Source organism: Nothobranchius furzeri, chromosome 9 (assembly GCF_043380555.1).
Source record: "Nothobranchius furzeri strain GRZ-AD chromosome 9, NfurGRZ-RIMD1, whole genome shotgun sequence".
Taxonomy (NCBI): domain Eukaryota; kingdom Metazoa; phylum Chordata; class Actinopteri; order Cyprinodontiformes; family Nothobranchiidae; genus Nothobranchius; species Nothobranchius furzeri.
In genome coordinates, this window is record NC_091749.1 from 33,147,796 (window position 1) to 33,160,082 (window position 12,287).

At 38.7% G+C, this 12,287-nt stretch overlaps 1 protein-coding gene across 4 annotated transcripts in view; it reads left to right on the forward strand.

The window, feature by feature from the left end:
* The window catches only part of kiaa1549lb (KIAA1549-like b), a 124,549-nt gene extending 112,578 nt beyond the window's left edge, over positions 1 to 11,971 (forward strand). For 3 of the 4 annotated variants that reach the window (XM_070554779.1, XM_070554780.1, XM_070554783.1), the window contains one exon: positions 6,505 to 7,682. In XM_070554779.1, coding sequence (XP_070410880.1) covers positions 6,505 to 6,768 — 264 coding nt within the window. In that variant the 3' untranslated portion in view covers positions 6,769 to 7,682. Of the gene's footprint in view, positions 1 to 6,504; positions 7,683 to 10,855 lie in introns of those variants that run through there. The other variant, XM_070554781.1, reaches the window with a different exon arrangement.
* Positions 11,972 to 12,287: the final 316 nt, after the last annotated feature.

Below are 12,287 nucleotides of genomic sequence, written 5' to 3' on the forward strand. Positions count from 1 at the left end.
CAGGTCCCAACGGGTGGTGTTGAACAATATTTCATCTGCTCCTCTTTCATGTGGGGTCTCTCAAGGATCCATTCTGGGACCCCTGTTGTTTTCTCTTTTCCTTCTTCCCCTTAGCTTGATCTTAAAACAACACTCTGTTCACCATCACTTATATGCGGATGACTGTGAGATTTACATGTCTGTGAAAGCCCCAGCAATCCATTCAGCCTCTTTTAGATTGCATTCATGATGTGAAATGTTGGCTGACCACAAATTTTCTACATCTTAATGACTCCAAGACTGAACGGATCCTGTTTAATCCGGCCAGACCTAGCGCATTTCAAACCCCAGATCTTTCTTCCATTTCTCCAAGTCTAAAAACCGTTGTAACGAATCTAGGTGTGAAGATGGATTCATCTCTAAAGTTGGACGCCCAAGTTAATGCCACTGTAAAATCTTGCTTTTTTCAACTCCGCCATCTGGTCAGATTGAGAGCTGTCTTATCTAGAAAGAATCTGGAATCAGTAGTTCATGCCTTTATCACATCTAGGCTTGACTACTCAAATGCTGTTTTACTGGGTGTTAATAAATCAACCCTCGCTCGACTTCAACTTGCTCAAAACGCAGTTGCTAGATTCCTGACACATACTGACAGTTCCAGCATATAATACCAGTTCTCAGATCCCTTCACTGGTTGCCCATCACTTTCAGGGTTCAATCCAAACTCCTACTTTTTGTTTTCAAATCCCTCCACGGTCTTGCCCCTGCATATTTATCTGACCTTCTCTCAATTTATTCCCCTGGCCACACACTTACTGTATGTCCTCCAGCTTGTTGCTCCTCGAGGTCCCGAAAGTGCATTACAAATCATGTGAAGAAAGAGCTTTTTCCATTGGTGGTCTTAAACTGTGGAATGAACTCCCAGTCACAGTTCGACAGGGATCTTCTTTAGAGGTTTTTAAGTCTAGATTAAAGACACACTATTTTACCCTTGCATTTAATAGTTAGCTGCTGGATGGGCTTTATTACTTTACTTTACTATATTTGGAAGCCATGTTTCCATTGGTTTTCTTGGTAACTTATTTTATTTTTGGCTTGTTTAATTGTTTATTCTTGGTTGCATTTTATTGTTTCATGTGTTATATTTTTATTATTGTGTGACTGTTCAGCACTTTGGTCAGCCGTATGACTGCGTTTTTTTAAAGCGCTATACAAATAAAGATGATGATGATTGTGATGATTTAAATTACATGATGATGATGATGATGATGATGATGATGAAGGTCACACCAAAGCAAGCCTGAACAGGTGAGTTTTCAGCTGCTTTTTAAAGGAGTCCACTGATCTCAGGCTCAGGAGGAGAGAGTTCCAGAGTCTGGGGGCCACAGCAGCAAATGATCTGTCACCTTTGGTCTTTAGCCTGGTGTGCTGCACAACCAGTAGGCTTTGATCACTGGACCTGCTGGGGGTGTAGGGACTAAGAAGATCACCAATGTAAGATGCTGCTGGTCCATGTAAGGCCCTATAGACCAGAACCAGGATCTTGAAATGAACCCTGAAGTTGACTGGCAGCCAGTGAAGCTGGAGGAGAAGCGGGGTGATGTGGGTGTGTTTGGAGGACTTGGTCAGAAGCCGAGCACAGGCATTCTGAACCATCTGTAGATGGTTCAGGGAGGTTCTGCTCAGACACATGAAAAGAGAGTTACAGTAGTCTAAGCGTGAGGAGATGAAGGTGTGGATAACTGTCTCAAGTTCAGAGTGGGACAGAATGGAACTCAGCTTAGCAATGTTCCTGAGATGGAAGATGGAAGAGCGAACAAGAGAACTGACATGAGAATCCAGGGTGAGAGCTGGGTCAAAGGTCACACCAAGAATCCTGACAGAGGGTGTTAGGTAATTTTATCAATCCAGGAATACCTTAGGGAAAGTTTAATGCACAGGGGGTTATAGTAATAATCAACACCAATACCAATTATAAACAATCAATTTAGACTTTGCAAAGTGGAGAGAAAAATCAATACACACCAAGCATGAATTCAGATTGCTCTCGTCAGACAAACGTCCTGCGACAGTATTTATTGAAGCACACAAAGTTGAAAAAACACACACATATCACAGTATTACATAGACCATCAGGCGGAAAGCTGCTCTGCTCCAGGCGCACACTGAATCAACAAAGCATTTTCTAGACCTTTCTCATGGGAGTTTTACTGATAAAACCGACTTGCTTGGTCTGCCAGAAACAGCTCGAAGGTCAGTGCTTCCTGTAGAGGCTACAGGATGAAAAGGCTGCAGGATGAACCTTCCGTTTATTTATTCTTAAGGAGCGCCAGATGTTTTAACAGTCAAGAAATTAAGCTATAATATCAAGTTTTACGTAACAGAGGGTTTGGTGTGAGAAGCAAGCTGACCAAGAGAGTTTCTGACTTTGGGAACTAGCTTGTCTGGGGCACAGATGAGGATCTTACTCCTGGAAAGGTTTGCTTCTGTGTATGAAATGTGCTGTACAAATAAAGCTGCCTTGCCTTGCCATCCAATGGACCATCAGCAGTGGAATGCCATTTGTGTGACAGTCTATGAAAGGAACAACCAACAAAGGAGGAGCTTAAGACAAAAATCAAGATGCACTCAAAGAAATCAGTTGTTGGATGAACACAATCTAGTCATGGCACCTATTTCCACGTAATTTAACCAAGTACGATAACCCATTTTTGATCATGTCAAACGAACACAATTGGAATTTGGTGGTTTAATTTAATCAGATTACATTGGATCAATGTAGTATCCTTTCATTGACTCAAATTTATTTAAGTATGTAGAATACATTTTTTTAATTCATTCAACAACAGTTAAAAACTTGAGAAAACACAATTAAATCTTGTTGTTTGAACATCTATCTTGTTAATCAAGGCAATTACTGTTAGTCTTGCTTAATGAACCAATATGGGGGTTGATGATTTTACTCATATCAATGTATGTATTTCAGTTAGATTTGTTTTCATTTGTTACACATAATTAGAACCCATAATTTTACAATTAAAAAATCACAATTAGATTATGATGACATTAACTTTATTAACTGGATTTAGTAGACAACATAAAAGCGTACCATTTTTGTACATCTTCTGCAAGCATAATGCAATTTCAAAGGTTAACACTAGAAAACTTAAACAGGAAATTCCATTGTAATCATGCAAATCAGACAGTGGAACCAAAACTGCCACAACTAATAACGGATGTAAAAATTGCTCTATAAACTATTATGTTAACTGCATCACCATATGAAAGTTATTTTGCTGTCTATTATACTGCTGTCTATGACAAAGTCTACTCAATTCTAATACAAACCTTAGAGATGGCAAGCATGTGACCTCTTATTTTCTTTCCAAGTGTCCCTCCTTTGCACCGAAAGAGATCCATCAAGCGTGGCGTGTGTTGGTCAAGCTCGGCAAAGAAAGTAGAAAGCAGAGGCTTTGTGGTGATTCGCATAAACTCCTTGTCGATCTGTAATAGAGAACATATCCACACCAGGTCTGAAATGTGCATGGACAATTTACATATATACAAACATAGCGCTGGCTGGGTCCATAATGGTGATGTAATCTACAGTGTTTCAATAATTTGTACCTATTACTCTCCCTGATGGAACAACTCTTGCGCTGCCACATTCACGTCACTGCAAGAAAAAATGAGAAGCAGTTTTTAAGGATGGTTTAATTGGCACATTTTTCTTTTTAAACAAGTCATAAAACTATCATAAAAAATCTATGATGATAAAATACTTACCATGAGGAGGCAAATAGGAGGCACAAACAAACAGACAAAGGGGGCAGCTTTGTTTGTGGTGTAACTATGGTAAAGAAAACAGACAAAATTATTTTATAAATACTTCCACAGTGTAATTTCTTCTTACTTTTCTGCAAATTTATATTACTAACACATGCACATGTATAAAAGTGCAAATATACATAAATACTTCTTGCAATATACAATTCACAGATAAATATCCAATCTGCTGCCAAATGTTACAGTAGTGTTTCAAACCATGCAATAAAAATGGTGGTAGTAGCTGTAAAGGTTCATGCACTCTTCATAACTATCTGCCACTGGGTTTTCCTCTGTCCTATTAGTGCTTTTATTCCCATGAGCACTCATGTCACTTCGAAGTATGCAGCCCCTGAATTTGGACACAGCTAATGTTTAGCAACTAGCGCGTGCTACAGTTTAACTTGCATCAACGCGATATGCAAAGGATCATAAAAAAATGAAAAGAAAGAAAGACCACAATGGCTTGCAATAACCGTAATGTAAGAGCAATGTTACGGCTAATGGAGCAAGGTTACAGTACGAGACAGCCATAGTTTATGTTAGCTAACTTCACTTACTGTGGAAAAGTGAATTACAAAAGTTAATATTTTACTAAACTTTTCAATATCCGCTCAAAACACTACTCAAAACTAACTACAGAAATGGGTTAACAAGAAAAAAATGAAAAGCAATAAAGTGGTAATGCAAAGAATGATACGAACAGCCGGAGCGCATTAGAAACCAGGTATTAGACGGTGTCAGTTGGCACCGTCTAATACCTGGTTTCCTCTGCATGCGGTCCGGTCTGCTTTGCCGTTTAATTTCCAATGCAGGCTTGAATTGGAAAATGTGAAAAATGACTAACCAACGTAAATTTTCACACATCCAGTATTTACCTGTAATGAGGAAGTGACTGCAGAGGGAAACAGCAGTTCACTGATCACAAAACTTGGTCCGTGTTCCCGCTTCTTAGCTTCCGGCAAGTTTGAGCATGCCCACTAGATATCAGTATGTGTTGTTGGTTTTGTTATTTTATGTTAAACCAATAAGTGATAATGATTTAAAAACATAAACATGATATGTTCATGTTAAATAGACACATTTCTATTAAACCAATCAAACAAATGCCTTAGTTGACTTTTTTGGGTGTGGGCTGGCAGAAAAAGCAGAAGCAAACCTTTAGCATTAGCAATTCCACAACATGGCAGAACACATTCAGGCTTGTGATGTTTGTGGAGATAACAGATCAATGTTGCATATTTCACTCTAGAAAGAACAGTGAATGAAGGAAAAAGAATATTCACATTAATTTTAGCCAGTCAGAGGTGAGATTTTTGCATACAGTGGTGTGAAAAACTATTTGCCCCCTTCCTGATTTCTTATTCTTTTGCATGTTTGTCACACAAAATGTTTCTAAACATCAAACACATTTAACCATTAGTCAAAGATAGCACAAGTAAACACAAAATGCAGTTTTGAAATGATGGTTTTTATTATTTAGGGAGAGAACAAAATCCAAACCTACATTGCCCTGTGTGAAAAAGTAATTGCCCCCCTTGTTAAAAAATATCCCAACGGTGGTGTTTCACACCTGAGTTCAATTTCTGTAGCCACCCCCAAGCCCGATTACTGCCACACTTGACACAAACCACTGTTAAGCAAAAATAACATTAGGGCTTGTCTCAATTTTGCTGAGAAACATCTCAATGATTGCCAAGACTTTTGGGAAAATACTTTGTGGACTGATGAGACAAAAGTTGAACTTTTTGGAAGGCAAATTTCCCGTTACATCTGGCGTAGAAGTAACACATCATTTCAGACCAAGAACATCATACCAACAGTAAAATGTGGTGGTAGTGTGATGGTCTGGGGTTGTTTTGCTGCTTCAGGAACTGGAAGGCTTGCTGTGATAAATGGAACCATGAATTCTACTGTCTACCAAAACATCCTGAAGGAGAATGTCTGGCCATCTGTTCGTCAACTAAAGCTGAAGCAATCTTGGATGCTGCAGCAGGACAATGACCCAAAACACACCAGCAAATCCACCTCTGAATGGCTGAAGAACAACAAAATGAAGACTTTGGAGTGGCCTAGTCAAAGTCCTGCCATAGCATCCTATTGAGGTGCTATGGCATGACCTTAAAAAGGCGGTTCATGCTAGAAAACCCTCAAATAAAGCTGAATTACAACAATTCTGCAAAGATGAGTGAGCCAAAATTCCTCCAGAGCGCTGTAAAAGACTCGTAGCAAGTTATCGCAAACGCTTGATTGCAGTTATTGCTGCTAAGGGAGGCCCAACCAGTTATTGGGTTCGGGGGCAATTACTTTTTCACACAGGGCAATGTAGGTTTGGATTTTGTTCTCTCCCTAAATAATAAAAACCATCATTTCAAAACTGCATTTTGTGTTTACTTGTGTTATCTTTGACTAATGGTTAAATATGTTTGAAGATCAAAAAAACATATATAAGAAATCAGGAAGCGGGCAAATAGTTTTTCACACCACTGTATCATATCAATATTTAAGAGTAAGATTTAAGTCCTGCTGCTTTTCGCCCCAACTCCTCTGACTAACAGGAGCATGTGAGATTTTTTCGCACAGGAAAACAATTCACAAGGCATTTATTTATACTAGAGATCGCAGCAAATGTATTGAAAAAAACAAGTGTATGACTTCTTTAAAGAGGAAATTTTTCCGTTTTTCTGGCTTCTTTTTCAGGTACCCTTACCCGGGTATGTGGAGGCTTTCCCTAATCCCCGTTACCCAAAGGGAAGCCCCTGCAGGCTCCCGCTGCAGTACAAACAGACTCTGGAGCAGCCACCCACTGCCCCCAGCACAGCGTCTGATCAAAGTCTGCCCCAAATGCTGAAGAACATGGACAGCATGCCCCTGAGCAGCCTCTCCACCTCTGCACTGGTGCAGGCTATAAGACAGGAAGTGGCAAAGCTGGCTAAGAAGCAGAATGACATGTTTGAGTTTTAAATTCTGCTCCCACACATACAGCTGGTTATCAGTGCTTTGTTCTTCAACAGAGGTGCACCAAAGCCACCGTTTTTAACATTTTTACTGTCCAACAGATGGATCTTTTGCTGGTTAGTCATTTCTTTTTCAAACACAACTGATGAACTCTTGAATGAACAGAAACAAAAAAACTTTGTTCTAAGAAATCATCCACACGTCTCTGTAGATGTGCCATTATAGGATCCACCCAAGGTCAATAATGTGCTTTTTTTTCCCGAAACAAGGAGAAAAAAGACTTATTATTTTGTGAGTTACCAACAATTGACAAAAAAAAAAAAGTCCACATTATTATCTGTACTGAGAGGACCAAACTTCCTGTCAGACCATGATGTAAATGAGCATGTACAGTTTAAGGACATCATGTACCTAATATTTTACTGAACACCCGTTTAAACAAGATGCGCTCCATGAGGCTCATTTAATCTCAGATTCATCTCATCAATTAACAAGTTAAAATCAAAAACTAATTGACGTTTTACATTTGTTTACATGTCTGGAAACAAAAACATAACAACTATAATTTATAGTCTCATTTTTCAGTTTGAAAGTTTTAACTGGAGTTTTTGGTAATGATCAAACTAAACAGAGTAAATATATTTCTGCTGAAGCCAACTTGACTTGGGTAAACAAGATTTATTCATGATGCAACTTGTGAAATGAAGGTTTGTTCATGTATCTGAAATTAGTTTATTATTGCAATAACAAGGTGCACACAAATTATGGAGCCTTTATGAACAACAATAGAATCTGTCCTTGACATGTGTGTTCACTGTTAACTCTGGTGTTTCAGCATTTATTTAGTTTTATTGTTTTTTTTTTTGGACAAATTTGACAAGTCCTTTCAAAGATCTAAAATTAATAAAAGTATGAAATGAGTAGCTGGAGCATCACCGTTTGGGCAGACCCATAACTGTTGGAATGACCTTGCTAACAGTGCTGCTACAGCTTTTATTTATTTTCTATTTCAGCCATGATATTCAGATTAAAGTACTTATTTTTTCACCGAAACACATCTGATAAGTGAGAACATGAAGGAAAGCCATGAAGGAGTTACCAATGGTTAGGCATGATGTAGTCCCCAAAATCATCAAAAATGGGTCCGCACAAATACAGAAAGACAACAATGTGTGTGTGTGTGAGTGTGTGTGAGTTTTGAGCACTGGGAAATTCCGATTGTACCAAGGTGAACAGTTCACCTGTGTTCTGGCTGACCTTGACGTCTCTCAGACGTCCAGCTAGAACTCTTTCCGAGTTCTTGGAAATGTTCTGTTTTTCAACCTGACAGAACCGCATTCTGCCTTTAATCTTCAGAATTTATGGGGGGAAACACTTTGAAAGGTTCATTGTAAACCTGAATAGAAATGTGCTTTAAGTGAATCATTTACACAACAAAAGATCCAACATATATTGCTAGAGATAAGGTTGGATTAGCCACTTGAAGCAAAAATAATTAAAAAAAAACGAAAGTTTTTGGAGAAACGAAATTATTCTTTACAGAAATGAACATATAGTGTTTTAAACGAAAGATTAAAGTTTTATCTGGAATTAAAGCAGACATACAAATCACACAGCCTCAGCAGGAAAGTTAGTACATTTGAGGATCTAACTAACCTTTACAGTTTGGAGTTAAAGCTGCTGTCCAGAATTTTTCCCTTTCAGGAATTCTCTATGATTTTTCAGAAATCCATAAAAGTGATTGTCCTATCAAGTACTGAGATATAATGTAGGTCTTTTCTTTTTTTTTTTTTTTTTTTTTGCTAAGCGCGCCCCCTATCCCATAGAACTCAATGCAATATGAACTGAGCACTGGTCAGCAGTAACCAATGGTGTTAGACCACCGCTTACACACAGACGTCAATCCCAGAGCGTGCTCGAGCAATTAAGGACGAACCACGGCTGATGCAGAACTGGCGACCTGTCATGGACAATTAATTCTTTAAAATATAAATATATGAAAACAACATAACAAGAGTGTAATAATTGTGAAACAGTGTATTTTAGCTCTGTTTGTTGGCTAGCGTGGCACATTCACAAAGGAGAGTTGCTTTCAGCTGTAAATATGGAAATGAAAAGTAGGTCATGGTGTAAAATGCTTGTCAGCCACTAGATGGCGCCATCAGATAAAAGAAAAAATACAGACATTATCACTACCATAGTGCTGCCAGAACAGGATACACAGATCTGCTGAATTTAATTTCCAAAAACCAATGCAAATAAGAAAGAAAGATTTTTTTTTTATTAGAAAAGACCTGATTACTTATGTTACGTCCCCGATAGTAGGTGTTAAAATGTGAAGGAGGGGGTAACATAAGAATTGCGACAGTGGATTTAAAATGGGTTTAATTGTTATAAAAGGTTCTAAAAACAAGTGCAAACAGATGGCGAGCAATACTAAAATAATGCAAAACTTGAAAAATTCACTATAAGGTTACCAGTTAAAAGACAACTTATCAACTACATAAAACACTTGGTTAAAACTTTATTAAAAGTTTTACCTAAACTGAAGGTGTTTTAAAAACACAACGAAGTTGATAAAAGTCTAAAAACTAAAGCAGAGTTAACCTTAAAACTGAGTAGACTAAGTTGAAATCAACCAAAGATCCCTATGGATTACTCAGTTTTCCCCCTTTAAACTCCTCAACTCAGAGTTAAAACTTTAAAAGTTAAAACTCATCACAAACGAAGGGGTCGAAAACAAAATGAGGCCTGGAGGACAGCAGAACCCCTGCACTGCTGCCTCCCAGACTGCTGAAGGCACAGCCTTTTTATCCAGGTGTGGGTCATCAGGAGGATTCAGCTCAGCTGTGCTCCTCAGCAGCCTGGAGGAGAGGAGGAGGAGGGGCGGTGTCAGGCTGATCACCAGGGCTGGGTGATCCTAGCTCCTGCATCCCAGTGGCCAGGCTGGTAGCCGTAACACCCTCACACATAAAAGAAAAAGGATAAAGTTAGTAAAAACACACAATACCAACTTTTAAAACTTTTTCATTAAAAGCAAGGATCCTATAGTAACAGCAAAGAGAGCCCCCGATATAAAAACAATAAAACAGGCTATCTGTATCCCTAGTCTTCATGCAGAATATTGGAGGGCGGCATATTAAACACTACACCAGCAGAGCCTGGACGAAGGCCTCTGACTAGCACCTCGCCCCGACTCCCTGTGGTGCTCCCGAGATGGTGCCCAAAGGGACACCAACACTACCCTCCTCACCACAACACTAGGTAAAAACAGGTCTCTCCCTACAGAAGGAGAGCCTCTGAGCCTGCCTGCGGGGGTCATCTCTGGATCCAACGCCTTCAGTCCTCCTCTCATCATCCTAAGCTGGATCAGGCTCGTAGGCTCTGAGAGCCCATCCAGCAGTGGATCCTCTGGCAGGGGTGGGGCCTCCAGAAGCCCCCACCAGTCATCCACAAAGCCAACTGTTGCTTAAAACCTTAAAACAAATAAAACACCATTAAAATACCACCACCAAGGGATTGTACATTCCTTCACAGTCTGATGTAGTTAAAAGATCCCGGACGACCCCCCATTTATGTTACGTCCCCGACAGGAGGTGTTAAAATGTGAAGGGGGGGGGGGGGGGGGGGGGGGTAACATAAGAATTGCGACAGTGGATTTAAAATGGGTTTAATTGTTATGAAAGGTTCTAAAAACAAGTGCAAACAGAAGACGAACATTACTAAAATAATCCAAAACGAAAATTCAGTGAAAAAACACCTGGTTAAAACTTTTTTAAAAGTTTTACCTAAACTGAAGGTGTTTTTGGACACCATCTTGGGAGCACCCTAAGGAGTCGGGGGTTTTGCTAGTCAGAGGCCTTCTTCCAGGCTCTGCTGGTTTTGTGCTTAATATGCCCCCCTCTAATATTCTGCATGAAGACTAGGGATTCAGATATCCTGTTTTGTTGTTTTTATGTCGGGGCTCTCTTCGCTTTTAATATGGGATCCTTGCTTTTAAAGAAAACGTTTGAAAAGTTGGTACTGTTGTGTGTTTTACTAACTTTTATCCTTTTTCCATTTTTTTTATGTGTGGGGGTGTTATGGCCACCAGCCTGGCCTCTTCAGGTGCAGGAGCAAGGATCACCTAGCTCCGGTTATCAGCCTGACACCGCCCCTTCTCCTCCTCTCCTCCAGGCTGCTGAGGAGCACAGCTGAGCTGAATCTCTCTGATGATCTACACCTGGGATAAAAAGGCTTTGCCTTCAACAGTTTGGGGGCAGCAGTGCAGGGGTTCTGTTGTCCTCCAGGCCTCAGCTAGTTTTCAACCCTTCGATTTAGAAGAGTTTTTACTGTCATAGTTTTAACTCTGTGCGATTCACATGGATCGTTTGTTATTGTCAACTTGGTTGACTCAGCTTTAAGGTTAACTCGGTTTTGGTTTTTAGACTTTTATCAACTTTGTTGTGTTTTTAAACACCTTCAGTTTTGGTAAAACTTTTAAGAAAGTTTTTACCAGCTGTTTTATATAGTTGATAAGCTGTCTTTTAACTGTTAACCTTATAGAGAATTTTTCGTTTTGCATCATTTTAATAATGCTCTCCATCTGTTTGCGCTTGTTTTTTGAGCCTTTTATAACAATTAAACCCATTTTAAACCCACTACCATGTTTCTTATGTTACCCCCTCCTTCACATTTTAACGCCTCCTGTAGGGGACGTAACATAAATGTTGCCATAATTGCCTACTCTGTCTTTATTGTTTTAGATAAAACTGTAAACTATGTGGATTATAATATATTCCACACTAGTAAATTTTCTGCTGTAATTAAAGTGAGTTGGTTACGTTAGAAGTTGCCTTTAAATATTTATCTTCATGTAAAAATCTTTTTCTTTTGTATATACTTTTTTTTTCAGCCACTGATAGTTTCCCAGAAAGAATACAAAGAAGCTAGAAAACCGGAGAAACCTGCAGAGAAAATATTTTTATGTAAACTAGAACTTTCCCACATTTTCGTACTGGATCACTACAGTAATAAAGGAAATGTTTTCAAGGGGATTTTGAGCTGAATCCATCAATGTATTTTAGTTTTTACATGTTCATTCTCGTTTTTTGCTGCTTGATCTTGATACTTGATGTTCTTCAGAGATCGATCAAATGTTAAGTAGATGGGCACAGAGGGAAATATTAATCTACATATTTCAAATAAAATAAAATATTTTATTAAAACATTTCTGGTGACGTCTGTTTATTTTCAGTGTATTCATGCTGCATTTTTATTGTATTTATATTTATTTGAGTTTTCAATTTGACTCAAAAATACTTTATTACTGATCCCCAGAGGGAATTTAATTCTTTTTTTACCTTATTTTATTCAAAAACAATGATAGCAATAATAAACTAGATAAATTGCATTTCTTGCAGAAATGTTGTTTGAATGCTGGATGGTGAAAATGACAACTGAAGCTTCTGAATAGCTGAAGTGATGCTGAAACGAAGGTAAACTTTCAAAATTAGCTAAATATATTTGAAATTTAGAAGCAAAAA